The sequence below is a fragment of the Sebastes umbrosus genome, chromosome 13 (genome assembly GCF_015220745.1).
Source record: "Sebastes umbrosus isolate fSebUmb1 chromosome 13, fSebUmb1.pri, whole genome shotgun sequence".
NCBI classification, from domain to species: Eukaryota; Metazoa; Chordata; class Actinopteri; order Perciformes; family Sebastidae; genus Sebastes; species Sebastes umbrosus.
Genome location: NC_051281.1, coordinates 12,541,748 through 12,567,895, shown reverse-complemented (window position 1 = coordinate 12,567,895; position 26,148 = coordinate 12,541,748). Strand labels below are relative to the sequence as shown.

The 26,148-nt window shown below is 41.2% G+C and overlaps 1 protein-coding gene across 9 annotated transcripts in view; it reads left to right on the top strand.

The window, feature by feature from the left end:
- Positions 1-24,379, top strand: part of abca12 (ATP-binding cassette, sub-family A (ABC1), member 12) — an 86,394-nt gene extending 62,015 nt beyond the window's left edge. For 8 of the 9 annotated variants that reach the window (XM_037790076.1, XM_037790074.1, XM_037790070.1 and 5 more), the window contains 20 exons: positions 444-690; positions 3,261-3,350; positions 4,427-4,514; positions 4,644-4,771; positions 5,410-5,497; positions 5,831-5,939; positions 8,299-8,353; positions 10,092-10,269; positions 10,534-10,649; positions 13,854-14,016; positions 14,710-14,963; positions 15,289-15,493; positions 16,281-16,390; positions 17,218-17,368; positions 20,171-20,305; positions 20,961-21,064; positions 21,294-21,386; positions 21,579-21,684; positions 23,161-23,298; positions 23,775-24,379. In XM_037790076.1, the coding sequence (XP_037646004.1) occupies positions 444-690; positions 3,261-3,350; positions 4,427-4,514; positions 4,644-4,771; positions 5,410-5,497; positions 5,831-5,939; positions 8,299-8,353; positions 10,092-10,269; positions 10,534-10,649; positions 13,854-14,016; positions 14,710-14,963; positions 15,289-15,493; positions 16,281-16,390; positions 17,218-17,368; positions 20,171-20,305; positions 20,961-21,064; positions 21,294-21,386; positions 21,579-21,684; positions 23,161-23,298; positions 23,775-23,879 (2,663 nt within the window). In that variant the 3' untranslated portion in view covers positions 23,880-24,379. Of the gene's footprint in view, positions 1-443; positions 691-3,260; positions 3,351-4,426; positions 4,515-4,643; positions 4,772-5,409; positions 5,498-5,830; positions 5,940-8,298; positions 8,354-10,091; positions 10,270-10,533; positions 10,650-11,227; positions 11,312-13,853; positions 14,017-14,709; positions 14,964-15,288; positions 15,494-16,280; positions 16,391-17,217; positions 17,369-20,170; positions 20,306-20,960; positions 21,065-21,293; positions 21,387-21,578; positions 21,685-23,160; positions 23,299-23,774 lie in introns of those variants that run through there. The other variant, XM_037790075.1, reaches the window with a different exon arrangement.
- The last annotated feature ends 1,769 nt before the right edge of the window (positions 24,380-26,148 follow it).

Sequence of the window (26,148 nt, the reverse complement as noted above, 5' to 3'; positions counted from 1 at the left end):
AATGTGTTAAAGAAATTTTGGCGTTAAAACTAATTTGCATTGACTTTGACAGCTCTTAAAAAAAAAAAACATCAGATATTAAGGCTTTAAAATCTCCAAGGGGAATGTAAAGCTCTAGTTGGAAGGCAGTTTGCAGTTCATTCCATTAAAAGTTAGGTATTTGTGCAGTGACATCAACAGTAGTGTTCACTGTCGCCACCAGAAAGTTGACATTTTTTTTTTTTATTTTAGATTTTCATACTTAAGCTAAAATATTTGAAGAATACTTACTCAACCAACCCACAGTAGTGATGGATTGCGCTGCCATCTTTTGTGATACAATCCACCTGTTAACCTTTAGCTCAGTTCACCCTAGAGAGAAGAAGCAGGAATCATCAAGACAGTAAGAAGGTAAGTGCGTCAGTACAAAAATGATTAAATCCTGTCTCCATTTCTTCTCCCAGAGCTTACCGGTTCCTCCATGGTGCGCGGCATGGCCCTGGCCTGGCAGCAGATGTCAGCCATACTCATCAAGAGGTTCCACCACAGCCGCAGAGACTGGAAGGGCCTGATCTCCCAAATCCTGCTCCCCATTCTGTTCATGGTGTTTGCTATGGGCCTGGGCACCATCAGGAGCGACCTGCGGCACTATCCTGAGATGGAGCTCAGCCCTGCGCTTTACAACTTGGGACCGAGCTTCTCTTTCTTCAGGTCAGTCCCCACGGCAAAGAGAAATAGAAGGGAGCTCTGGGAGCGGAGGCCCCAGAAGTAAACAAAGCTAATGAGGGTGATTTTACACTAATCATGTTTGGAGCAGTTCAATCGAACTCTGAAGCTTTGCTCTTTTATTTCAATTAATTCGGCAAAGTCACAGCAATGCCACGGAGACTCAGGTGGCAATAAATAATCGCACCAAAGGCACCTGAAAAAGTGGGTCTTGTCCAAGCTAATTTTGACATAATTTGTCTGAACAATTTCAGGAAACCATTCCAAAAACTACTACTCTTTTTAAAGCTGCAGTCGGTAACCTTGAGCAAATATGATAAAAAGTTATTTTTTTATAAAACTGTCACCAAAGATACTCTATAACAAAGATGATGCATTACAAGCTCTGCCAATGGTTTGAAATGGTATACACTTCCTGTCTCCTAAGTGGACGCGGTCATGGCGTATTTGTATATTTGCATAATGTTTTTGTATTTTCTTACATCATTAACATCAACATTAGATATTTACACCGCAACAGCCATATTTAGCATTATGAAACTTAGTCAGCTAGGGCATTAGCGAACATCAGTTGCCAGATCTCGCGAGAGTGTGTTGCTGAGACAGAGGTCTAGAACAAAGTTAATTTTCTCCTGATTTGTCTGTCTGAAAAATGTCATTTTAGTATCAGAATGTTCAGAAGATATGTGGCTTGTGAAAAAATGGGTCCAATATTTACTTTGGTGACTATGGGACAACAGAATTAGTCATAATCTGAGTTCATGTTCACTTCTCCCATTCGAGTTGATAGTCTCCTAAGGGGACGGTGCAGTGGCGAAACCCACGTGATACAGATACAGGAAACTGACTCTCAGTGCACCGTCTCCTTTCTGAACTGTCTCTGCTGTCACTATATCTTGACAGTAGTGCATGAGACAGATAATCTGTGAAAAATACTGTAAAATGTTCTTCTTCCACCAAGTTTCTACCGCGCCTGAACAAAAACTCACTGCTTGCGAAACTTGCAATCCTCCGATCAAACTTTGCCTCAAATGTTTTCAGAAACTTCTTGTAGTGTACTGTTTAGCTGTAAAATTAGAAAGTTTGTGACCCGGCTGTCATGTTGAAAACACTTGAGCCAAAACCAAGTTCATTTTAGAGCCAAAAAGTACACTAAAATGTGTTTTTTGAAAACATTTGAAGTGAGAAATAGGCATTAGAGTAACTTAATCTTGATATTCATATTTGATCAGCGCTGCCTAGTTTGACAGATTGATCTGAGTTTGCGAGTTTGGTGAGCAGTGATTGACAGCTGCTTTAGAGACTCAGTGGCTCTGATTAGCTGTTTTCATATTTGTCATATTTGCTCAAAGTTACCAACTTCAGCTTTAATTTATAAACGTGGTGAAATATGGCGACAAACAAATCATCTTGATACAGCTGTGTGTATCTCAAGTAATATGTCCGTTATACTGTGACTGATTTGGTTTGTGGTAAAGCTTGGAGGATGCTGTATTGTGCCTCCATGTTCTGGCATTTACAAAAAATGAGGCTGCTTGGCCTGAAGGATGCTCTAAAGCAAAGGATCACATTTTGAACCACAGAGCCGCTAACTGCAACCCTCTTGCAACTGAAGTGTTGATGCATCTCGTCGCTTGATTGGTCCATCGGGTTCCTTCATCATTTGCGGGGGACGAGCTGTCTCGCTTGTTATAAAATGAATTTGAAGCTGCAGTTTGTTGAAGGGCAGACGGACCTTAAGGAGACGGAGCGAGAGAGAGAGAACGCGGGGGGAAAGAGATGATTGTGATGAAGACGGATGAGATGCGAGATCAAAGGGTGGGAGATTAAGAGTGTCGGGAGGTTGCGAGACGTCTTCTTTCTTGAGAAGTGCGATTGTTTGATCAAGGGGATGTGTAGCGAGGGGGAGAAAATGCTGAGGTGCCAATCCGTATCAAAGGACGCGCTCCCCAGTCTTCTTCAGCTCGATATACAAAAGAGATTGAAAAATTATATTTATTTATTTATTTTTAATGAGATTTTGATAGGTTCGGGGGTGCTTAGGAAGGTTATTGGTAGTAGTCTCACATTTTGGGAACTTTCTCAGACCACTGCGTTTTTTAAGACTTGCATGTAGGAACAATACAAATGCAATGAGCTGAATGTTTATTCATGAGCGTTAAAAGGCAGGGGAGGGATCAAATAATAAAAAATGTAAAATGGCAAATCAGATGTCCTCACTCTCCTTTTATCTGTTCATCTCCCCAGAGTAAGGATATTAGAATCACTGACTGTGCCCCCATGGTCACTTAATTGACAATATTGTAAGTTAGTAAATTGCTCTTATATCAGCTTCTCCTACAAGGAAAACCTTGGTAACTGCCAACCTTGAAACCCCAGCCACCAAGATTGATTTGAATAAATCAATAATGACTGAAACCAAACCCCTTTGCCATGTTAGAACTGTATGAAACAACCTTTTGTTTGAGTAACTTCCATTTTATTATTGTTGTGGTGTAGCGTCACTAAAATGTCTGTGTAACCTTTAATTTGAGGTTTGTTTTCTGATTCCATAGTAACCAAAATCCCAACTCCGCCCCGCTGACGGACAGCATGATGTCATTCCCCGGGATCGATAACGCCTGCCTCGACAAGTCCGATAACCCGTACGTAATCACACCTGAAATGCCAGCTGTGTTTTTTTTTTCCTGAAAATGATAAATGTGTCAGTTTCCTTATTTATTCTACCCTTTTCCACATGTACGGTATTTTCATATTTCACTCATTGTCATTCGTTTCATGCCTCCTCCTTCACCTTGTTTCATTTTGCCTCCCTCTAATTCCTGCCGCTCTCTCTCTCTCTCTCTCTATCTCTTCTCTGGTCTCTCTCGCGTCCCTCCTCTCTATTTTCCCTGCCGCTCAGCTCAACGCATGTGGCTGAAAACCTGCAGCAGGACTCTGCGATGATGAGAGCATCATTTGTATTCCATAAACACCCTGTGTTTATAGGGGAGATTTCCCCCTTACAGGCACTCAAATCAATGTTGGCACTCATGAACCAGACCTTGGAGGCATTTTAAAATGCTCAGCCAAAAAAACAAAAATGGAGATAGAGAGAGAAGGAAAGATCCTATGCTGCAAAAGAGACTGCATGTTTTGCTCATGATATCTATAATCACATCATGACACTAACTGAAAGGGTGCAGAGTGCTGCATTTATGTATGAAAAATATAAGGTATGGTCCGTTGACTGTGGTCATTGTTGTTGGCCAATTTATCAAGTTATATCTAAAGCAACAGGTGTGCATATGAGTGTGCAAAGACACATCTATTTGCTGCAATCTCTTTTTGATCTGCACAAAGTGTCCCTGAAAGCATTTGGCAGAAAACTAAAAAATGTGAGGGAGTTGGACAGCAACCCACGCAAACAAATTCCACTCAATATGATAATACAGCACATAATAAACAGCTTTTCAAACAGTTTTCAACTGATACCAGATAAAAATATTCAGGTCCCGAACTCACGAAAAACATGCAAGCTCACAGCTGCTGTATGAATGGGTGCCGGCATATGTACACAGTTCTTTTTAGCATTGATGTCCGTCATCATATCAACTCACAGTTTCAGGATGTGTACTGGGGTGTGTCTAGGGATAGTCTTTCTTGTGGCATTATCATGCACTGCAGACTCCTGTCATTCCACTGAGCCACCATCTCACTTTGTGGTATGTTTCCTTTTAAGGGTCTGCAGAGGAAGCACAAACAAGTGGAGTTCCAGCGGGAACAGCTCCAAAGCATTTAGTGTCTGTAAATGCACCAGTCAGGAACAGGTGAGACTGGGTCACTAAGAGCACTGTGTGTGTGTGTGTGTGTGCGTGAGTGAGTTTTTGTGTCTTCCTCTGCGTGATTGTTTGAAAAAAAGTTGAGTGTAACACGTTTGTCTCTTCCCCACACTGCAGATCTGTGACAGCCACAGCTTCCAGCCCCCCCATAAGAAAATCCCTTCATCTCAGACTGTGTATAACCTGAGTGGCATCAATGTGGAGAAGTATCTGGTGGCCACAGCAAATGACTTCATCAGGAACAGGTGAATGCAACCAGTGTTTTAACATTTGGTTCATGTAGACACATTGAGAATTCAACCCCCATCCTTCATTACTGTAATCTAAGCGCTAATCAACACTCTTGATTGCATGAACTATATGAGGTGATGTTCCAAGACAATCCATGCAGATATCTCACCTATTATTTACCCATTTTAGAATTACATTTCATAATATTACATCGTTTTGGTGAGTTAACATAGTTTGCAAACAACGAATGGGGCTAATTTTTTAAAATTCAGTGTAGATGACTGACCCAAATGACAAAATGTAGTGACACCAAGTGTCCATTTGGACTTTTTTTCCTTTCAGTCTTTTAAATAATATACGTCTGCCAACTGGGAAGCTTTAGATAATTAAAACTGGCAATGTTGCTATTGCAAGGAAAGTTGATTGTATATAAAAACATTAACAAAGATGTGCAATAAATCTAATTGGTTGTTGATTGCAAAAATGTCTTTTGCTTTATGCGAATACGCTGGTCTGATGATTTTCACCCAAAATGCTTCTCATCTGAGAGTGGATATTTGATTAAAAGAAAAACAAACAAAAAAACAGTGTGTCTCAGCAGTATTCTGAGCACTTTGTTTTGATCGATATTGTTTTTTTTGTTTTTTTTCAGATATGGTGGCTTCACTTTTGGCATGCCGCTCCCTCATGACTTAAAAATGGACCTAAGAGCGGTGCCCAAAAACCGTACTCTGTCTAAGGTAACGTCGTCTCCTTCTTCCCTGCCGCCTGTCTTGTTATCACTTTAAACGCTGTACTGAGGAGCTGAAAGTTAAAACATTAAAACTATCCTAAAGTTGGATGAAGCTGCATTATTACACCATCACTGTCATCATAAATATGCTTCACAATTCTGCCTCTGTTTTAGTGTGTAGATTTCCTCAGATGATGACATTTGCATTTATTGTATCTTTAAAGCCTTGGTTTGAAAACACTGGAAAGTATATTGTAGTATTCTTACACATCCTGATCTGTAGCAGTGTGGGTGATGATGGTTTCTATGCGTGTCCGTGTTTGTGCTTGCTTGGGTTTAGGTCTGGTTCAACCCAGAGGGCCAACACACCATGCCAGCATACTTAAACAGCCTCAGCAACATCATCCTACGCTCCAATCTTCCAGCAGACAAGGATCCGCGTAAATATGGTAAGCTGCAGTTGCTGCTGAAATAAAAATGTTACAAGTGAAATGTAAAAGTTCAGTGACAGGCCAAAGGATACAGTCTGACATTTCAGTTTAATCGATCAAGGATTCTATACATACAAATGTAATAACGATAAAGATCACTGCTATCTATTCTTTTACATGGTAATATACATTTGCTTCTGTTTACTCATGTATTTTGTGATATTTAAGTGATTTTAGAAAAGGTCTATACATATTATTTTTGCGGTGATTGCCTTTAATTCACACAGAAACACAACACTCCCATGTTATTGTATAAGATTAGCTTAGGCAAAGGTTTGAAATAAGACATGACTGGATCTGAATCTGTCCAGCAAGGTGCTTCTGATGGAACACCCAGTGCATTTTTGTATACTAAATATAAAGAGAGCAGTACAGTGTGTTTACTCACGGTTAATTTCACTGGATTAAAGCCAGGGGGTGCTGTGTGTCCTCAGACTCACATCAGTATGCATGTTGAATACTGATGAGTGGCGCTCTCTGTGGAAAGAGGCTGGCCCACTGTTTCAGCTCTGTATCACCCTGACCATCTGCCTGCGGGCAGGAGTACACACACACATACACACACATGTGCAAGTGCTCATAAAAACATACAGCGCATGCACAGAAGTACATGCACACATACACACACATTTCGTCCGCGCTGGATAATAAAAGTGCTCGAGGGTATAGTGAATGTTACCTGCAAACTCACGGCGGTGGCGTGGGTTGTCAGGGGTGGAGATCCAAGGAGATTGCTTTTCAAGGTGATGGTTTATCTGTCAAATGTGAAGCCCTAACCCCCACATTGTGTACTGCAGTACCGACTCTGGGTTGGGACCCTTTTAGAGGTCGCCATCAAACAGTTTTTTCATGCATGCCACTCTCGCAGGACTCTCGCGTAACTGCCCAGTGCCACAGATGTGCCATCACACTCCTGTCCGCTGTCCACACTAGAGATTCTGATCACTCCCACCTGCAACAATGATTTGTATTGAACGTCTGTCTGCATCTCCCAGAGGAAATATAGTGTTACTCAACTGTTTGATAATCCAACTTTAGAGGACGTGAACTGAAAAGAAACCTTATTTAATGTTTTTTAAAGAATAAAGGGGAAAAAAACAGCCTCAGCTCGAGACAGTGAGAATTAAGATGTTATAAAAAGTGTTATGAATCATTTTATTTGGTAGATTAATCTATTAGTCAATCAACAAAAAAAAATCAGCGACAACTTTAATAATAATTTAATTGTTTAAAGGTGCTAAATGCGTAATTTAGAGCATTTCTATTGCTTCCACACGGCTCTCAACATGGGGACGGCTGAGCCGGCGGCTAGCAGTTAACGGTGCAAACAAAAGCAACAGTGCTGACAGAGCTAAGAGTGTTAACCTCGGAGGAAACCACAGGGTGGGTGCTGCGCTTTGGCGACGACGCCGTCGGTTGGGACAACGTCATCAGCTGTAACCAGTGGGGCACGCTCACATGCACAAACATGCGCAGCTGGCCCAGCTATGTCAGCAAAGCAAGAAGAATCTCAGATAGCAACACACACAGAGGGAGAGTGACTTCATTCTCTGCTCAGGTAGACATTACTCCATAAATCTTTACGTAGTAAATAATTGTTTGCTGCTATATTAATGTTCTGGATATCATTTAGAGCACCTTTAAGTACATTTTTTGAGCAAAAATGGCAGTCACATGTGAATATTTGGTAGCCTCTATGATAGCGTATTTAATATCTTTGGGTTTTGGACTGACAACATGAGCAATTTGGATATGTCATTTTGGGCTCTGAGAAATTGTAATGGGGTTTTTTCAGTCAAGATCGATCAAGAAATCTGCAGAAGAATCAATAATTAAAATGATTGCTTGTTTTAAGTGTAGTCGTTTTCCACTGTAAAAGACACAAACCAGATCTGGGAATATCCGACTTTAGAGCAGTAGTGATAAAGTGTTATTGATTACGGATCATATTTGGATTAGTCAATAGAACCCATCAATACCACCAAAGTGCCTTTGAGCAAGGCACCGGGCCTCCAACCTGCTCAAGGGCTGCTGTGCTTTGGGTTAACTCACTCTCTCATATCTCAGAAAATGCAAGCAGAGACGTGTAGGGGAGCAGCTCATGTCTGTGAGCATCTAGAAGACCCGGAAAAAATGATAAAGAAAATTCAATTTCCTTTGTGTGCGCTGGCAAATGAAATCATCTTGCACTATATTTTTCAATTGACTATGTCCCAGGCTAAGAGAATATCATTGCTCATTTGGTTCCTGCGCTGAAAAATAACCCACATGTTGTTTCTATTTCTAACTCAATACTCTTTTTTTTTCTCTATTACAGCCATTTCAGTTTCCAGTCACCCCTATTTCGGCCGGCCGGATGATGAAGATTCAATGTAAGGACTGCACTTTAGATTCTTCCTTCTGCTGAACTGACAGTTTTCAACAAGATCAACGGCTGCACTTGCATAATAAGATTATAATTAGCATTCTAATTGGTGAAAATATCCCAAAATTCATCGAGTCATGATGAATGTTCTCGGCTGAGCCCAAGTTAAATTATTGAAGCATCCTACTTTTTAATTCAGAACATCAAAGTCAGGCTGGACTCAGGGCAGGGAGGTACATGACAGCGGTATTTACCCATATTTGATTTTCTAAATGGATTTCCCTGAGCTTGCACTATTGATCACAGTCCCAATATAATGAGTGTTTACCCTGAAGGTGGCACAGAGGTGGATTGATTCTACCCCACTCCCCAAAATGAGTTTATTTAAAATACTCCACATTCTGCTTTAGAGACCCAGACTGCTAAATTAGTGCTTGTGTGCGTGCTTGTATGCAAACACATATGTGTGTGTGTGTGCTCCAGAGGGTCAAATCAAATAAATCATTCCAGGGGTGGACGGAGCTGAAGCCGTGGCCTCATGAAGGTCCGTTCTCTCTAGAGCCTGATTAGCACTAACCATTTTACTGGCTATTTCCATGTGTTTACTGCCCTTCAGTTTCCCCACATACTCCGCATTTATTTATGTGTATACGTAGCTGTTTGCCTGCTTTGGCACTGCAGCGGCTGCGAGTGCACAATTACCTCTCCGTGATATTCTGCTTCCTCACTTGATGTATTGATTTGGCCTGAGCCGTGTTGAAGGTACAACAGGCTTATTACTCCAAATGTCTTGACTCTCGCAGTGTGGTAGCTTTGCCCATGGGAAAGATACTAAGGTTATATTGGCCATACTGCTAACAAACCTGCTCAGTAGCTGCTGCTGCTGGCTTTCCTCTGTAGTTAGTGCTGCCCTCAGACGCCCACCACATGTCCCTCTTCTCTGCCGTTCTCTCTCCTTCCCACTCGGTCACACTGCCAGCTCCATCCTCGTCCTCTTTCTCAGCCTCATGCAGCTTATTCTGTTTGGTCGGCGTTGTTGTGCCCCAGCCAGAGGCGAGAGGTAAAAGTACTACAGTAGCATGTAGGGCAGGAAAGAGAGCATGGGAGATGAACAGGTAGAAGAAAGTTTGAATGAGCAGAACTGGGTTGAAGAGCAACTGAGGGGATCAAAGCCTCAGCTGGTTGTCTGGGGTCTTGTCTGGACAATAGGCTCTGCTGCAGCCTCACAGCAGTACCACTGGCTTACCGACTATACAGCAATAGCAGCGTGAAGTTGCTCTCTACACAAAGCCATGTGTTTCTTTTGGAGTTATTATCTTGTCAGAGGCGAGGGCGCAAGCATCTCTTTTAACAAAGCTTGTTTGTTATTAATGGCATTCCATTTATTGTGAGCACCTTCCGACAGTTCAAATGAGTCAGGTCCCAGCAGGCGACGATATAATAGTTTGTGGGACGCCATTGTTTTCGGAAAGGAATTACACCAGGTTGCCTCATTCAAAGTGACTCAGCACACCGGAGTGTATTGATCCGTTTTGTGCACTTCTTTGTGTGCGTCCTTGGATCTAAACCTTTAGCACTGCAGCCTTAAAGTTTAAAACAACCAAATTTACCATGCAGGAATATAACGAGCATCACTAGAGTTGATGTGGTTGAATGATGATTCACTAATTACAGACATGACTGGTGATAATAAATGACGCCAGCGTTGTCACCGACATCTGAATGATCCTGTGTTTTGCTCTCAGTGTCCAGGGAATGCTCCAGATCCTGCTGGCCTTGTGTGTGCTGACGGGTTATTCGATCACGACAGCCAGCTTCGCCATCTATGAAGTCAACGAGCACCACAGCGGCTCCAAGAGGCTCCAGCACATCTCTGGCATCAGCGAGCCCTTCTACTGGGCTGTGAACTTCTTTTATGACATGGTAACATCCTCTAGTCGCCTAACAGGAGACCCAAATGGACATTTCACAAAACAAAATCTTGCTCATTAAAAGCAAAAGCAAACATATGTATGATATATCTCTTCCACCATGTTCAGTTTTAGATTGCAACAGCATATACAAAGCATTTCAAAAGATATCCAGACTTACTTAATGTATTTTTACATCAATATCAATACATTGATTAATTATTGATTTGATTGTGTGCCTTCATCTCACTGCATCGTATCCTATCTTTTCCCACAGGTCATATATTTGATCCCTGTGACCTTGACCGTTGGTGTGATTGCAGCCTTCCAGATTCCAGCATTCACAGATCGGCAAAATCTGGCTGCTGTCGCCCTTCTTCTGGTGCTCTTCGGGTGAGTAATTTGGCCTCACAGCATCACCAAGTGGAATAATGTATTCACTTGGACTTCAGGGGGTTGATTTACAAAGCCTACTAGGAAATGACCATCAGATTATGGCAGCGTTCTTTTTTTTTCATGACATACAGTAGTTGACGATGAATCAATCTGTCATGAGGCTGAAACGTGACTTATTTAGAGACAAAGCCACAATACTAAAATGAGCTGTTTGCTCCATTGTTAAAGGGGCTAGATGTAAGAATCAGAAACAGTGACACATGTGGCCGTTAAGTCAACAGCAGTCAGCGTCCTGTTGCTCGCACTTGTGCAGTTATTTAAACATAGAACTCACCAATTGCTAATATCTGAAGACACAGCAACATCGCAAAACATTGTCTTTTTTCTACTCCCCTCCCGTTTCCCATCCTGGATGTGTGGGTAAGAAAACTAAATAAGAGCAGATCTAAAATACACACCCACATGTTTTTTTCAACCTAAGGAAAAGCACCAATCATAAATACCATAAATGACCAAAAAAACAATACAGAGCATATCTTAATGATGTCATGTATATTTGTATACAATCACACAAGGGACCAACAACAAGGGAGGGGAGACTTTAAGAGCTGGAGGAGCAAAGAAGAGCTCTTTTAGGACAGCTATAATGTACATGGACAGCCCAATGGTATTATGTATGTATGCTTATGCAAGAATACTTTATGTTCAGCACTGTAGATGTATGCAGGGGCTGATGATTTGCATAAGGATGCAGAGTGTCTTGATATATTAGATCACAGAAATGCACATTGACGAGACGATGTTGAAACAAGCTGACAGTTTTTCCAGACTATCTACCACTATGTTTGATGGTAAAACTGAAAGTGGGTGTATCCGTAATGTCGGTTATAATCCCAACAGCACAACAACTGCAAATAGGTCAAAGTAAGTTGGTCTGTAAACTCTGACGGATGTTTACAACAAACTGTTTTACTGTTCACCAATATATTGGACGAACCCGGGGAGTTTGTTTTCAACCTGTATGATCATCTGACTGCTTGTGTTTCTTGCCCCGTTGGACATGTTTTTTATCAACAGTGCGATGTTCCTACTAAAAATATCTCGTCTACTCTGATGCATCAAAACTCATTTGATGCAGCAGGTCAATGATCCTCCACCACACACCCACACATCCAAGGAGTTTCTTTACGGTCAAATTATTTTTTATCAATTAGAGGTTTCTAAATTTTCAAAAGCACGTTTGTCCTCACATAACACACTCTATTTTCTAGCCTCTCTTGCATTGTTACCTCGTGTGCCGCCAGGTTGGATTTACAGCACTGAGCATAAGGAGGCTGCTGCTCCTCAAACGCAAACACAGCTCAGTTTTTCACAATTGCTCGCAAAGACAGATGGTGGTAGGACTGAGAGGCTGATAGAAAAATCGCTCCCAACATGTTTATCCTATTCAAGCCAAAGACGGTAGAGAGAGAGAGATGGAGGGATAGGGATCAGGAAGCAACAGGGCCAATAACAATATGACTTGGTTTGATCTCAAGATACCAAGGTTTTACAATCAATCTGACAATGAGATTGAGATGTTTGGAAAGGTGCCACAAACCAATAGACACACCATGTTTCCCTGCATCTGGATTACTGAGATCATATTACATCATTCCCTAAATGTAGCTGAATCTTAAGCAGGGCGTACACTATACGATTTTAGCCCGTTTCTGACCCGTATTTTGAACCGCACGACTCATTTTAGAGTCGGACCGAATTTCAGCTTCGTCGGCTGCGTTTGCCGTGCAGTGTACAGGCGGGACTGATTAACAACAATTAACTCCTCACGACCGTCCGTTGGACCGTTGGATGGATTTCTGACATGTCAGAAATTTTGGTCAGCCGTCCACAGGCTCTCGCACAGTTGAAGCAGAGCCACGAGCCGATTCCCCAACGTCAGTGCCTTATTTCTACTTTTTACAGTAATCAGAGCGTAGCTATCAAGATAACAATGTACAATAGATATAGTAAAACGTCTCTATGCAAAATGGACAAGCCACACTGTCCACGTCTTCCTCGCCACCTGCGAGTCCATATACGCCGGCGCTTCTTTTTTTTTTTAGACGTTTCAGCAGACAGGATGGCAAGGCAGCACGTTTCTGCCTTGTTAGCAGTATGACCCGTACAGACCTCTGCAAAGCAAACAAACTTTACCTCCCTCTGAGCTTTCAAATGAATCTTTATTGACTTAACTGTCACCAGCCTGAATGGCCCAGCAGGAGCCGACGGGCTGTGTTTTACACGTACAGTGTGAGCACTTAGGTCGTGGCTGACGATCGGACCGTACAGTGTGAGCGTATAAATCGTGAGCTTTGGCTTTACATTGCAAGCAATCCACTCGTACAGTAGGAGCAGGATGTACACAACGACATTTCTAAAATTGTCCAGTGTATGCCCGGCTTTAGTCTCCTGTTGCTGTTGCAGGCCTCGTCCTGAGCCCCAAATCTTAGGGGGCCAAGTCAGCACTCTGCCTCTCATTTATCAGACAGATGTCTCCCTCCCAAGCAATGAATAATCACAGTCTGTCAAGCGGCACCCACCTGGACTGGTCTGCAGCCTTCTCGCTTCTGTTCCTTGTCATGGCTTGGCACTCACAGTCTGCCTACCAAGCACCTTTTTTTTGGGCATGGAACGCATACGCTTTGTCTCTGTCTGTCTCTTTCTTTTCCCACCCTACTTTTTCCTTCTTCATCTCTTTTCTCCCTCCCGTCTCTGTCTTGCTGACCCAGGCACCCCAATCAAATGAACTAGCAGATTATGTGAGAGAAAAGAGAGAACAAAAAAAAAAAGGAAAAAGGATGTTCTGCTACCAGGGGAATAAAGGGAGAAGTAATTTATCTTCCTCTCTTTTGGCGTCATGACTGAATGTTTACCCTCCTCATGGTGTGGTATTTCTCCTCCTTTCCTCCTCAGTATTCTTTGGTGCCTATTTTCATCAGGCTCACAGCCGCTCTGTTTAGTCTGTCGAAGGCCTGAACCACTTCAGTTAAAAAACTGCAAGGTCATGTCATTGCAGATGGAGGGCTATATGAATATTCACTTTGTTTGTCTTTGTGGGTTTTTCTGTATTTATAAGCAACACAGCAGGGCTATTTTAAGGTGTTTGTGAAGTTATTTTTACTTGATGTTTAAAGTGTCCTGTCATCGTCTATTCCTCAGGTTTGCTACGTTCCCCTGGATGTATCTGTTATCAGGCGTCTTCAAGGATGCAGAGATGGCTTTCATCACCTATGTGTGCATCAACCTCTTCATCAGTATCAACACCATCATGTCCACCTCCATCCTGTCCTTCCTGAGTCAAATTTCATTAGGCAACTCTCAGGTAAGCATAAACCACCTGAGTCAAGATGACTTTTGTTCGCAACTGAATATCTGAAGTAGTCAAAGCGAGGGTAGGCAGAACGTTTTTGGCATCATTGGGCAAAAAAGTCCATAATAACCTTTCAGCATATTGTAATTCAAGTGAAAACTAGACTTCTGCACTTCCTCATGGCTCTGTTTTCAGCCTTTAAACAAATATAGATGCTCCGGTTGGTGGGCGGTGCTTGGTATTTCCTCAGCTGTTCTCAACATGGCTGCGCGGTCACAAACTTTCTCATTTTACAGCTGAACAGTACACTACAAGATGTTTCTGAAAACAATTGAGGTGAGAAATAGGCATTACAGTGACAGAAACAGTAACAGCTGCTCAGAGACGGCAGACTCCAGCTCGGCTCTGATTGGTTGTTTTCCTCCAGTCTGCGAAATCTTGCAGATGCCATTAGGAGCACCAGAGGACACAGAGGCACATTTTCAGATTACCTGTCTCATGCACTACTGTCAGGATATAGTGACCGTTTTATGAAAATAACTTTTTTTAATCATATTTGCTCCAATTCTACCCACTGCTGCTTTAAATGTTCGGTATTTGTAGCTGATGTAGTTGCAGAGGAGTTAGAAGGGCAAACATACCTCAAATATCACTTACTATATCCTCTCTTCTTACCCTCTTCTTACCCTCCCTTCCATGCTGCAGGTCATCCAGGATCTCTTCAACAGTCTGAGCAACGCCTTCCTGATCTTCCCTCAGTTCAACTTTGGGAACGGGCTGATGAAGCTGGCCAGGATGAACATAGAGGTCCAGTTGCTCAGTGGCTACGGCATTGACGCCTATAAGAACCCGTTCTCCACGGATGCCCTGGGCTGGATGTTCATCTCCTCCTTCATCCAAGGAGTGGTCTTCTTCACCCTGCGCCTCCTGCTCAACAGGTTTATCATACGCAAAGTCAGGTGAGGGAAAACAGAAGCCTGAGATGGTACGGCGATGACGTGAATGATACACATCCAGCCTTGTAATTGAATGGAGAATATTCTGTATAAAGTGGTTTAATATGCATTAAAGTCCTTTAAAGTAATTAAAACCATAAAAAAGTTAAATTAAAAGTGTTTTTTTTAATTAAAAATGATGATAAAAAGCCAAAAATATTGGGAGCCTGAACCACTTCAGTTAAAATAGTTTCAGTCAATCACAGATTTAATCTGTGTCTCTGCCAGTTACTCCCATTAACTTCAACACCTAGTAGTTATTAATAAAAAAATACTTTTCCCTTCGCAGGAATCTGATTTGCAGCAGAAAGACGGTGCCACAGGTGGCTTATGAGGACGAGGATGAGGATGTGGCAGCTGAGAACCTACGGGTGTCCAGCGGAGCAGCCAGCACGGACATACTGCAGGTCAACCAGCTGACGAAGGTCTATCAACACCTCAGGAAGAAGGTCCCCGCTGTCAAGAGCCTCTCTGTGGGCATCCCTGCAGGAGAGGTGAGCCTTTGCCCATAGTAGGATTATGAATTACTAATACAAATTAAATCAATCTAAGTCAGTAGGATAACAAAAGGGGCATCGTGTAATTAATGACAATTATGACAACAGTATGACGGTAATTATCCAAATAATCACGGCAGTCATATTGACATGTCATTGCAGAGTAAACACAGGTGTAATTAATAACATTAATTATGGCCCTGTTCCATTTAGGTGGGCCAGGGCCCTGGCATTGTGCATGCTGACTCACTGGAATGGCTGTGACACACTAAATAGAACGGGGCCAACCACTGGAGGGCAGTCAAAATGTATAGATTTAATGTTTCACTTTCAGCCTATTTTCTAACCAATTTCATACTAGTCTTTAAAATGGACAATACCTATGTTCTCATAGGCTACTTTCATTCTTCAGATAATCTGCGACCCATGCTTTTACTGTCAATAAAACTGCATTCAGTTTGACTACTGTATGTCCCCTGCAGTACTGGAGGCGCTAGAGAGCACATCACATAAATCACGAGGTGGATTTGTCTGTAGGAAATACAACTGATGCCAGTTATAAAGATATATATTTTTTTGTCACCAAAGTTTCAATCCAATATTACAAAGAATTAGGGCTGCTTTTTTTGTTCAGTTTGGAGCACACTTTTTCAGTCTGCAGATCTAAATATTGGCTATTACATCTATGTAGTCTTTGTAAAACAAAACAAAACATAATAGCATTATAGTACTGTAAAGTGGACAAATGCTTCAGGATGACTAAACGGTGAGTGTTGTCTTACAGTGCTTTGGTCTGCTGGGAGTGAACGGAGCAGGAAAAACGACCACCTTCAAGATGCTGACGGGAGATGTTAGCCCCACTGATGGCACCGCACAGATCAGGGACTGGGATGGGTAAGCTCATCATGTATTTATCGGAACAAAAACTTGGAAAACAAACTTGGAACAAAATCGACTTGAGGATAGCATGAAAACTTGTGTGTATTGCCTTTTTACCTTTTGAGTAAGAATATTGATTTGTTTCTTGCTATCCCTTTTCTGCAATAGTTTACCTAGCTTTTTTTAGTCGGATATAAATCTTACCTGCACTCTGAACACATATAGAGTGCAGACATATGTTGCAGTAAAAAAAATACAGATTTTCCAAAAAACGATTGTATTTCTATTTGTATTGGTTAAAGCTTCATGCTCACCGGCTGCAGGCCATATTTGCACTCTTGCTTTTTCCTTCAGTTTAAACTTGTGCTCCTGGATTCCATATTCCTAAATACGCCAGGTTAATATTTGTTTACTTAAAATATATGCCTGCAAACTGAAGATGACTTATGAGAATCACCATAGACGGCACAGCAGAAGCCATCACAGGAAAAAGCTCTGATTTCATTTCTACAGGTGCCCAAGCTGCTCTGTCTAATGAATCTGAGCCAAATTAAATTTGCACAAATATCCACAAATGAGGGATGTTATTGCCTCCCATCAGCCAAAACGTGAACATAAATGGTTTGGGTTTTAGCAAGTAGCTGCTTTATACAATACTCATACATCTCAGACTCTCCTATACAGGTATAAACCACCTATAACCGCTCTGTTGTTGAGCTGTTTGGCGGGTATTCCCAGCAGGCAGCAGGGCCTCTGGAACACCCCTACATGTCCATCTGCCCTACACCATGTGGTGGATGCCATTTACGAGAATATGTCTTTCTTTGTTTTTGTTTCCCCAGGCGGTTGGTAGACATTATGGAGTGCCGTAACAAGGGAATCAACATCGGCTACTGTCCCCAGGTGGATGCGCTGGACAATCTGCTCACCGGAAAAGAACACTTGTACTTCTACGCTCGCATTCGAGGCGTCTCAAAGAGGGAGATAGACGGGGTAAGGAAGAGCTGCAGACTCTGTGCTGCTGTTTTTTTTTTTTTTTCAAAGCTCCGGGTAGTGACAACACCATCCACGAAATGACACGGGATCTGATATAAATTCAAAAGGTGTACTCCCACTGCAGGACGAGTAACTGTTGATGCTTCCATGCATACTGAATCAGAGGGTGTGAAGTGTTGAGTGATGTGTGCTGAAAGCCGCACTATCTGGGGCAAAATGGGAAAGCTTTTGTTGTCAGCTCGTGCAATCCAAACTTCAGAATTAAGCTGATGCTGTATGCTCCGCTGCGGGCGAATTTACATTTAAACGATACTTTGATGATGAGAGGATCTCATTTGACATGTCACTTTAGCCCCATTCTTCCCATTTATCTTTTTGAGAACTAATCAATCTTGCCTATGTGGTGATTACTGAGTGTGCCTGTCTTCTACTGGTGCTGCTGCTGCTGACATGAGAGGAGTCTGCAGAACAACCAACCAACAGATGAGATTTCTGATTTTCCATCTTGATTTTTTTCCCCTAAAAGGAAACAGAAAAATATACAGCAAAAGATGTGTGGGCACGACAGATCTAAATTGCAAAAGCATCTATCTACGTTTGTCAAACTCACCATTTTATAACTTTGGATGCAGAAATACAAAACATTGATTGTCTCTGACAGTCGTGTTACAAACAGAACCACGCACACACATTAGCGCGGATGCTCGTAGACACACACTTACTCACACAGTGAAGCACAGAAATGGATCCGTCTTGCTCTAATCGGCATCGCTGCTGTTGTTACGGCTCCTCTTCTCTGGGCGGCATGGTGACAACAATCGTTATAATGGCCACAGCATCGGTGTCGGGCTAATTCACAAAGATGAGGTTATATATAGAGTTCCTCTTATGTTGTCTCCCACTGAGAGTCCCCTAGCTGTGGATAATGAGACAAGCCTTAATGGGGTCATTTCGCATTGACATGGTTTTGTCCAGCTTAATGAGCTGTTACATCAAAGGTGATAGAGAGCGGCTTTTATGAGAGAACGTAACAAAAAAACAACATACTGTATTTGGATGTCCGGTATATGCTATGTTGCAAATGCTAAATCATTCAGATTTAGCTGCTGATGCTGTGTATTTGTCTTAAGTATGTGATGTCCTACTCTTATAACCTGGATCAGTGAACTTATATGGAAAAATCAACACTAAAGGCAAATCCTCTTACAGAGAAAAAGCAGATAATCTTAAGTGAACAGAGCTATCTGCTGCATTGGCTTGCTCCATTGATCTGGTTCCCCAACTTGCTAACTGATGGGGAAAAAGGCTAAAGCTTACCGGTGGGAAATCACCTCCAGCTATTTGGAAATGAACTGGTATTTACAGCACACTATTTCATGTGATTACTAGGCAAGCATAGAAATGTCTCAGCGACTGAAATGGGTATAAGCCATTAAGGTTTTTTTTTTTTAAATTCTTGCTTTCAATGTGCTGTAACACACGGGATAAATTGATATGCACCAAATAGTCAGTTCCTGTTCTCTAAAGCTGCAGCCCCAGTACAGCAGGGGGCTTAGATAGAATAAAGTTAAGTCATCATTGTTGTACATACAAACTATAGACCGTATATAAGAAGTGGACGTAGTTACCGTGATGTCACCCGTTGGTTTGTGGACTGCTGTTTTGAAGCCTTTTGTTCGGCATTTTGGCAATCGCCATCTTGGTTGTTTGCAACCAGTAGTACAACCGAACGTTGAATAAGACATTTTTAGGCGACCAGAATGTTACAATTAACTTTCATGAACTGAAAACACATTGTGAAAGGGTTAAAGTTCTATGAAGAAAACACGGACAACTCCCAGACCGGGCAACGCCGTGGTAGCGACCTGTCAATCACAACGTAGCCACGCCATAAAGCATCCCCTGCTTTATGGTCTATTTTGACTCTAAAAGGGACCATAATTTACTAAATGAACATCATGCTGTATTGAAGAAGACTTGAAACTAGTGATTTGAGACCATAAACTCATGTTTACAATGTTTACTGAGGTAATAAGTGAGAAGTAGGCTCATTTTCTCATAGACTTCTATACAATCAGACCTCTTTTTGCAACCAGAGGAGTCGCCCCCTGCTGGCTATTAGAAAGAATACAAGTTTAAGGCACTTCTGCATTGGCTTCACTTCTCAGACCCAGAGTTGCTCGCTGATACACACACAATTAAATATGCATGGGAGTGGGACAGATAGATACCTCGGTTATCTGCAATGCAGCTGGAGCAGAAAAAGAAGAGGCAATAACAGAAAAATGAATATGAATATTAAGTAGCCACTGAATTGTCGGGCCACCCTTTGCCCTCAGAAAAGCTTTCAGTAAACCCACCTCTTCCTGCTGTGATCAGGTCCTCAGTTGTGTGTAGTGGGATATTGGACTTTTTTCCCCAGAGAGAGGTTCTCCAGTTGATGGATTAAAGGGATGGAAAATCACCTTCCTGTTGTTGTTTAAATCTGCCGAAGCCACAGTCGAGGGTTGACTTTCTCCTCCTGTGCATGAAACTGGTCTTTGAAACTGTCTCATATTCCTTTATGGTCATAGAGCCATGCAGAGCAGTCACTAAACCTACTGACTCCCAGTATATGACTGCAAGACCATTACATATCTCCCGCATTGATTAGCAGTTTGCAGTAGACATGGGTTGGAGGTTTCGGTCAGATATAAACCTATTTGGAAGTAGACAAATGTTATTTTCCATAATTTAAAACTGTAAACGTTTTTGGTGTTTGTTATGTTGTTCATCCCCTGCATGTTTGTTTCTTTACAGGTGGTGAACTACCTACTGAAGAGGCTGGAGCTGGCCTACCATAGAGACATCATTACCGACGGTTACAGTTGCGGCACCCGCAGGAAGCTCTCCACCGCGCTGGCTCTCATCGGGCATCCGCAAATCCTGCTCCTGGTGAGGACACACCTGTTCAAGCAGCTGTGGCTGCCCGTTTAATTGCCTAACCGGCCACCAGACAGCAAATATTAAACTAACTATATACTACTGTTCCTCCTGAAAGGGTCTTTGAAGTAAAGTAGATATTGATCCCTTAGACTTGACAGATTTCATATAGTTAATTAGCGTGTTTCCTCAGGCTCACCCAGGGGTGGTCTTCCCTGTTAGCTTTCAACTTTGCTTCTACCTTGTGTCTCTATCAAATCCTCCCTTCTCGTCCTCTCTGTGTGTCCTCAACTCCATGCATTGTTTTTTTTCTCTGTGTGTCTTCTTAATTTCCCCATCCTCTCTTGAATTTTCCCTCTGCCTCTTCCTTGTTGTCTTCATTTCTTCCCTTATCTTCATCTTGTTTTTGTCTGTAACACTTGGCCTCCCATCTCCCTTCCTATTTTACAATTATGCATTTGTGTGTATTCTCTGTTGTTCACCCTGCCCTTGTGTTTTCTTTCTCTTACTGTATGTACTGCACGCTGTTTGCAAAACACTGCCCTCCTCAATTGACTCCTTGTTTTCCCTTGATCTCTCTGTCTGCAGTTCAATCTTCCTCTCTCTCTCTTTCTTTCTTTCACACATCCTGCTTTCCTTTTCTCATTCCTCCTTTTTCTCTCCGCAGGACGAGCCAAGCTCTGGCATGGACCCCCGCACCAAGCGTCACCTGTGGAAAATCATCTCTGAAGAAGTGAAAGGAAAATGCGCCGTGGTCCTCACTTCTCACAGGTTAGTATCAAGTACATACACCTGTTACAGTGTATTTTGAACACTCAAACTGTTTAGGATTAGGGCTAGAATTACAGGTAAAAAGTAAGGTGGTAGATAACAACTAGCTATAAGTAGTAAATGTGTTTTTTTTTTTATTTCTATGTGATGACAGGAATTGCTAATTACTGTATGCTCAAAGGGTCCTAGTGTGACCTTTAATCTTCCTCTCTTTGTCTCCATCTCTCAGCATGGAGGAGTGTGAGGCACTGTGCAGCCGTCTTGCCATCATGGTGAAAGGTCAGTTCCGTTGCCTGGGCTCCCTGCAGCACATTAAGAACAGGTTAGTGACCTCTGCTCATCCTCCAATCCAGACATTACTGCTCTTTCCCCCACCCTGCGCCAACAATCTCCTATTCTTCCCCCTCCGTGGTCCTTTGTGCAACTAAGTGCTCAGTTTTACTCGCAACAGTGTACCCCCCGCACTCAGACATGTGATAACACAGTGCTTTGTACATAAATCTCCTTTGTGCAGGTTCGGCAGCGGGTTCACTGTGAAGATGTACTTGGCGGAGGCCTCCTGTGACGTAGAGGCAATCACTGGCTTCATGCGAGGCCGATTCCCCAGCACTTATCTCAAGGTGAGCTGCCAGCTATCCAAAGTATTTAAGAGTACTCCATAGAGAGTGAAAAGACTAAGTATACATTGCATTGCCATAAATTGTAGTTGTAAGTATGATTCTTTTTTGTTAAAGAGTTCAGGGAGCAAATTGGTGCAGTCATTTATGATATTCAAATCCCAGCTACAACAGTATTATCAGAGACAGTTCAGAAAGGAGACGGTGCACTGGGAGTCAGTTTCCATTATGTGTGTCACGTGGGTTTCGCCACTGAGGAGACTAGCGGCATGTCCTGAGTCTATCAACTCCAATGGGAGAAGTGAACATGAACACAGATTATGACTGATTCTTTCACCCTATAGTCAACAAAGTCACATATCTTCCAAACATTCTGACACTAAAATGGCATTTTTCAGACAAATCAGGACAAAATTTACTTTGTTCGAGACATTTCTCTCCATCAGCAACACACTCTTGCAAGATCTGGCTGACTAATTTTCGTAATGGTAAATATGGATGTTAGGTGTGTAAATATTAGGGCTGTCAAAGTTAAGTTTTTCTACATAGCTTGTCACGAAGGAGGATAAATAACGCTCTAAACTTGCGCTAAATTTTGGCGAATAAAAACTGGTATGGCAATTTTCGAAGGGGTCCCTTGACCTCTGACCTCAAGATATGTGAATGAAAATGGGTTCTATGGGTACCCACGAGTCTCCCCTTTACAGACATGCCCACTTTATGATAATCACATGCTATTTTGGGCAAGTAATAGTCAAGTCAGTACACTGACACACTGACAGCTGTTGTTGCCTGTTGGGTTTGAGTTTGCCATGTTTAAGCATATCTTTTTATGCTAAATGCAGTACCTGTGAAGGTTTCTGGACAAAATTAGTCATTGTTTTGTGTTGATAATGGTTTTCCAATAATAAATATGTACATATATTTGCATAAAGCAAGAATATTTGTCCACTCCCATGTTGATACGAGTATTAAATACTTGACAAATCTCCCTTTAAGGTACATTTTGAACAGATAAAAAATGTGTGATTAATTTGCAATTAATCGCGATTAACTATGGACAATCATGAGATTAATCGTGATTAAATATTTTAATCGATCAACAGCCCCAGTAAATATATAATGTTTGCAAAAGAAAATATATCATACAACGTTCACAACACTTCCAAATGAGGTGGAGTGATGGGGAGAGAGGCGAACACGCCATGCCCATGCCCACTTAGGAGACAAGAAGTGTATACCATTGCAAACCATTAGCAGAGCTTGTAATGCATCATCTTTGTCATAGAGCATCTTTGGAATTTTTAATTTAAGATTGAGCAAGCTGGGATTTTTATTTTGTTGGTATGTGTAATGTTTCGTTCGCTCAAATTGGTATAAACAGCTGTGAACACTGTGTTTTACAGAATCTTGGTTACACAGAGAGCATATTTCAGAATATTTAACGCTCTACTTGTGCACTCTTTTCTCAACACACAGGACCAGCACTCCACTATGGTGGAGTACCACGTACCAATTGCTCCAGGAGGGGTGGCTGACATCTTCGACCAGCTGGAGTCCAACAAGAATGCTCTGCAGATCAAACACTTCTCTGTGAGCCAGACCACACTGGATGAGGTGAGAAAAAGAGACAGGACATAAACAGAGAGAGAGGGAGAACTAGTGCGAGGCTTTGTAGGGGTGGGTGGATGGCAGCGAGGGACAGAAAAAAAAGGGACAGGAGATGAGAGAAGAAGAGAGAGGGTGGGAGGGGAAGAAGCAAGGACAGAAGAAAGCTGAGTGGGAGTGAAAGAGTGAGTTGAAAAAGTTTAAAAGAGGCAGAGGGAAACTGACAGAGGGTATTCCTGAGGGAAAATAAATGGAATATGAGTTCGGGAGAGAATCCATGAGCTTTATATGCAGCCAGTGCTGATATTCTTCAACCACTCTGCCCTTCTGGGGCTCTGGGATTGGAAGATACCATTGGCAGAATAAAGAGAGAGGGGTGCGGGGAGGCAAACTGACCAGCAGATTAACTAAAACTACGTAGTTCAGAGAAAAATAACTGTCTTTTATATTGGCATGGCACTTAAACTATTATTGAACCTTCTTAGGTGTTCATCAACTTTGCCATGGAAAAGATCGCCATGGAAACCGTACCACTTAGGAGTGAAGACGAATATGACGACCTGGACTCCATCAAGACAGTAGAAACATAGAGCTGACTGCCATCTGTGTTTGTGTCCACTGTGAAATGAAACACAATATCTTTTTTTTTATAGTAAACCTCTCCTTAATATATATGTGAAAAATGAAAGTTTGTGTTTTAAATAATACTGAAATACTGATTATTTCTTCTCTTGACTGATCACATGAAGTATAACTTACATTTCTACCAAATTAAACTATTAATGGAAAAAAAGAAGAGCACATGCACTTTTGTATACATGCACAGATGATTTTCACAGCGTTTTCCATCTAACAGGTCACACACCTGTTTGCTTTTAATCCTTTATTATTTATGAAGGATAAAATTAATTGTGTAGGCTATTAATTTCTCTCTGTGGTTGGGGCACTTTTCACTATTAAGATTACTATACCATAGCAAATTTCATTTCATTTTTTTTTTTCATTTCAAAGATTTATTTCGAACATGTAGAATACAAAAAAAAAAAAGAAAGAAAAAGAGAACGATGAAAGAAGTATAATTTACATACAATGAAAAGCACAAGAAAAATTAATTGTCAAACTCTTGATGCCTTGATTTACATATTCGAAAAGGAGTGAGAAGAAGTACCTCTTTAATCCCACCCCTTCTCCATAAATCATTCATTAATAATTAACCTGCTTCCTTATTGAGCCATACATATACTCTAATTAAATTTTCCTAAATTTTTCTACTATAATTATTACCTTTTATCTCTGTCATACAGAAATATAAATGAATTACTGATAGAATTATCCTTATCAAACTATAAATTTGTTATCAATCCAGAATACCAATTAATTACTTATAACATAAAATGTATTTTATTATTATTATTTTATTTAGAATAATTTCTATTTGACCTTAATGTTTGCCAAATATGATTTTACATCATCTAAATATAGAACATCTCTATTTAATAAAAATGTACATGTAATTGTGCCTACTGGATGAAATTTGACAAAAACAAATATTCACATTCTGAAGAACATCCTCTCTACCTATTAACACTTCCTATAAGAGCAAACTTAACTTGTAGAATGAATGTACTGTATATTTAATGTACTTTTTCCTGCTTATGGACCAGTTCCAGATTGTCTTGAATGCATCAAGCCTATTTTGTATTATTCTAACAAAGATATTTTCACATGCAACTGCTGTTTATTTGCCTATTGAACATGCTTTTCTTATGTGTGAGCATTGATCACATTCAACATGCCAGCTGATTTCTTATGACCATCGTATGAGTATAGAAGCCTAACATACCTGATGTTATTTTCTTAAAAGCCAATGTCCTGATGAGCAGAATATAGTAGGCTAATCACACAAACCTGTAAGGTGGAGAGAGAGCCAAAGGGATATAGAAAAATAAAAAATGATTTTAAAAAAGAGAAAATAATAGCCAATTTGCGTTTGGGTATCCAAGTGGCCAAATGGAGACTCTACCTGGTACTATCCTTACTAAAACCTTTGTAGAATCTATGTGCTTTGTGTTATTTATATCTTCTTTGGCACAGTTGTAGTCAAGGAGTTGCTGAATTAATTAAGTGGCATCTCTGCATGGCATCATTGCTATAATAGTGTTATTCACTGTCTAATCTAGAAAACATATTAGACGAAGATACAGATGTTAATTTTGTCCTTTGGTTCATCACAATTTACTCAGGCATAGTAACAGTCACCATGTTACTTACACTGGGGATGAATTCTCTGAGGCTTTACCTATCTATAGGGACCAACATTATGCATATAGACCTGGTAGTTGTGGAGCTATTCTTGATTTATTTGGGGTATGTCTGTCTTGTTAAAATGCCAGGGGGTGGGCCGAAACCTATGTCATCACCGTGGTTATACTGCGGTCAAGCCACCCTCCACTTCGAAAAACACAGTCAAGCCAGTTCCAAGGCTTTAATTTTGAAATTCTACATCAGAATGTCCTGATACTGTCTGAGTGATACTCTAAGGTGTTCTACTATTATTCTGAAGTGAAATTAATCTGTGATAGTGATCAGTTTTCTTTAATCAATTATATCTATCTCAAGTGAAATTAGGCCCTTAGTAGAAACATGGAGGTGCTGAGTGTGAGGTGGTATATACTGTAATTTAGAAGTCAGATCAGTCTTTGGAAATGTATTCTTTAATATTAAGTTTGACTAAGTATTTACACAATTGGAATAACATTATTCTCTGAACTACATTTTGGAGGAGGTTGTTTTTCTTTTAAATTATCATTCATTTCAAAAATGTATTCATTTTTGTTTCATTCATCTATTTTTTTTAAC